The following is a 1,658-nucleotide window of genomic DNA, read 5'->3' on the forward strand; positions in this document are numbered from 1 at the left end:
GTTACAAGTATGGTCTTCAGGTATTTTCCTTTGCCTTCAATTTTCTATTAGAAATGGGAGACATAGATGAGCGAGTTAAACGAAATGTTAATCAACAGCGGTTTTTGCCCATCGACCCACAAGCTATGAAGTAAGATTTTTTCTAACTTGAAAACTAATAAAAGAATTGATCTGAATTTCAGTGACCCCCTTTCGAAGCTGATTTTCGACTACGAACAATCTAATGAACAATTTCAAGATCGAGAATTGCTTGATTTAATTCAAAGAGTCGAGAAAAACAATCCAGAACGAAGCGTAAAAGCACCGTTATTTGTGTCAAAACTTCTCACTCATAGGACTGCGGCCATTCGTAAATCAGCATTCGCTGCTTGTTTGAATATTCTTTCTCATCCACAGAGGAGTGTATGTTCTAAATTTATATCAGAAAAGATTATTGAACTCCTTTCAGCCTCGTCGAATCTTGTTGGATGCTTACCGCGGAGCCCTTTGCAATTCAAATCACCAAGTGGCACAGTATGCAATTACATTACTCCCACAGTTCGTTGATGCATGTCCAGGTGAGACAACTATTCTTAAATTCAATTTTTAAAACGTTATATTTAGAAGAAGCAAACATGTTGATAAAGTTCGGTTCCATTGCCTATAACAGACTCCCAGCACCATCCACAGAAATAGAAATGCACATCTCCAGAGCATTCACCAAAGCTTCACAATAGATACTTCTAAAATTTTCAATTCATTGTGTGTGTGTGTGTGTTAAAATTATCTCATATTTTTTATTGCTGCGGGTATCTTGAAATGAATAATTCCGGTATTTATTGTTCCTCTCTGTAATCAAGTTCAAAGGTTTCTATAAACCTGAATGGTTGTTTCATAATTAGTATGTATGTGTTATGTTAATTTCACACTATTCTCGACGTTCTCCAGATGACAATTGCTTCAAAAGAACGTCGATGCGCGCGTCTGCTGACTCAATCAGATGCCACATCATATTTCGAAAAGTATAAAAGGGTCCGGTCTACGGATATGAAGGTCAGCTCGAAATGTTTTCAAATCTTTAAAACAATAAATTCAGGTTCAACAGTGCCAATCAGTCGCTTTCAACTGTGATGGAACGAAACTCGTTTGCGGTGCTTTCGATAAAAAAGTCAGTATTGCGAATGTGGATGGAGGAAGACTACGGTTTTCTTGGGTCGGTTCGAGCCATACTTCTTCTGTGGAACAGGTAAGAAGTACTCTTAATAGATCATGTGTCAAAACAGAAATTGTAGGTAGCATGCAGTGAAAAGCAGCCTAACATGTTCGCTTCTGCAAGTTCCGATCGTAATGTTTGTATCTGGGATGCTAGACAGAGCAAGCCAACTCATCGAATTACGAATAAAGGTGAATATCTAAATGAATACAATTAACGAAGAAACTATCTGTTCCAGTTGGAAACTTCTTCGTATCTTGGTCACCCTGCGATGAATACTTGATTTTTCTGGATAAAGATAATCGTGTCAATACAGTAGATGTCAGGAACTATAAAGTAGTTAATGTAAGATTTTATAGGCCGGTTTCGTCAAAAACCGCTATAGTTTACAGACACACGACATGAAGGTATTCTCTCATGAAGTGATCTTCCACCCCCTCTCTAACCATGTTTTTGTGGCCGAATC

At 37.8% G+C, this 1,658-nt stretch overlaps 2 protein-coding genes across 2 annotated transcripts; both read left to right on the top strand.

Moving 5' to 3' along the window:
- Positions 1-53: 53 nt before the first annotated feature.
- CBG25104 lies at positions 54-716 on the top strand (the record flags this gene model as incomplete). Its single annotated transcript, XM_002648664.1, has 4 exons — positions 54-130; positions 183-402; positions 449-557; positions 604-716. The coding sequence occupies 4 exons, from the start codon at positions 54-56 to the stop codon at positions 714-716; spliced, it is 519 nt and encodes a 172-aa protein (XP_002648710.1).
- A 211-nt stretch (positions 717-927) lies between these two features.
- On the top strand, positions 928-1,597 carry Cbr-thoc-3.2 (the record flags this gene model as incomplete). Its single annotated transcript, XM_045238001.1, has 4 exons — positions 928-1,047; positions 1,070-1,228; positions 1,272-1,383; positions 1,431-1,597. 4 exons carry the CDS (start codon positions 928-930, stop codon positions 1,595-1,597), a joined length of 558 nt encoding a protein of 185 aa, XP_045100890.1.
- Positions 1,598-1,658: the final 61 nt, after the last annotated feature.

This window comes from Caenorhabditis briggsae, assembly GCF_000004555.2.
Source record: "Caenorhabditis briggsae complete genome, chrI, whole genome shotgun sequence".
In the NCBI taxonomy this organism is placed as follows: Eukaryota; Metazoa; Nematoda; class Chromadorea; order Rhabditida; family Rhabditidae; genus Caenorhabditis; species Caenorhabditis briggsae.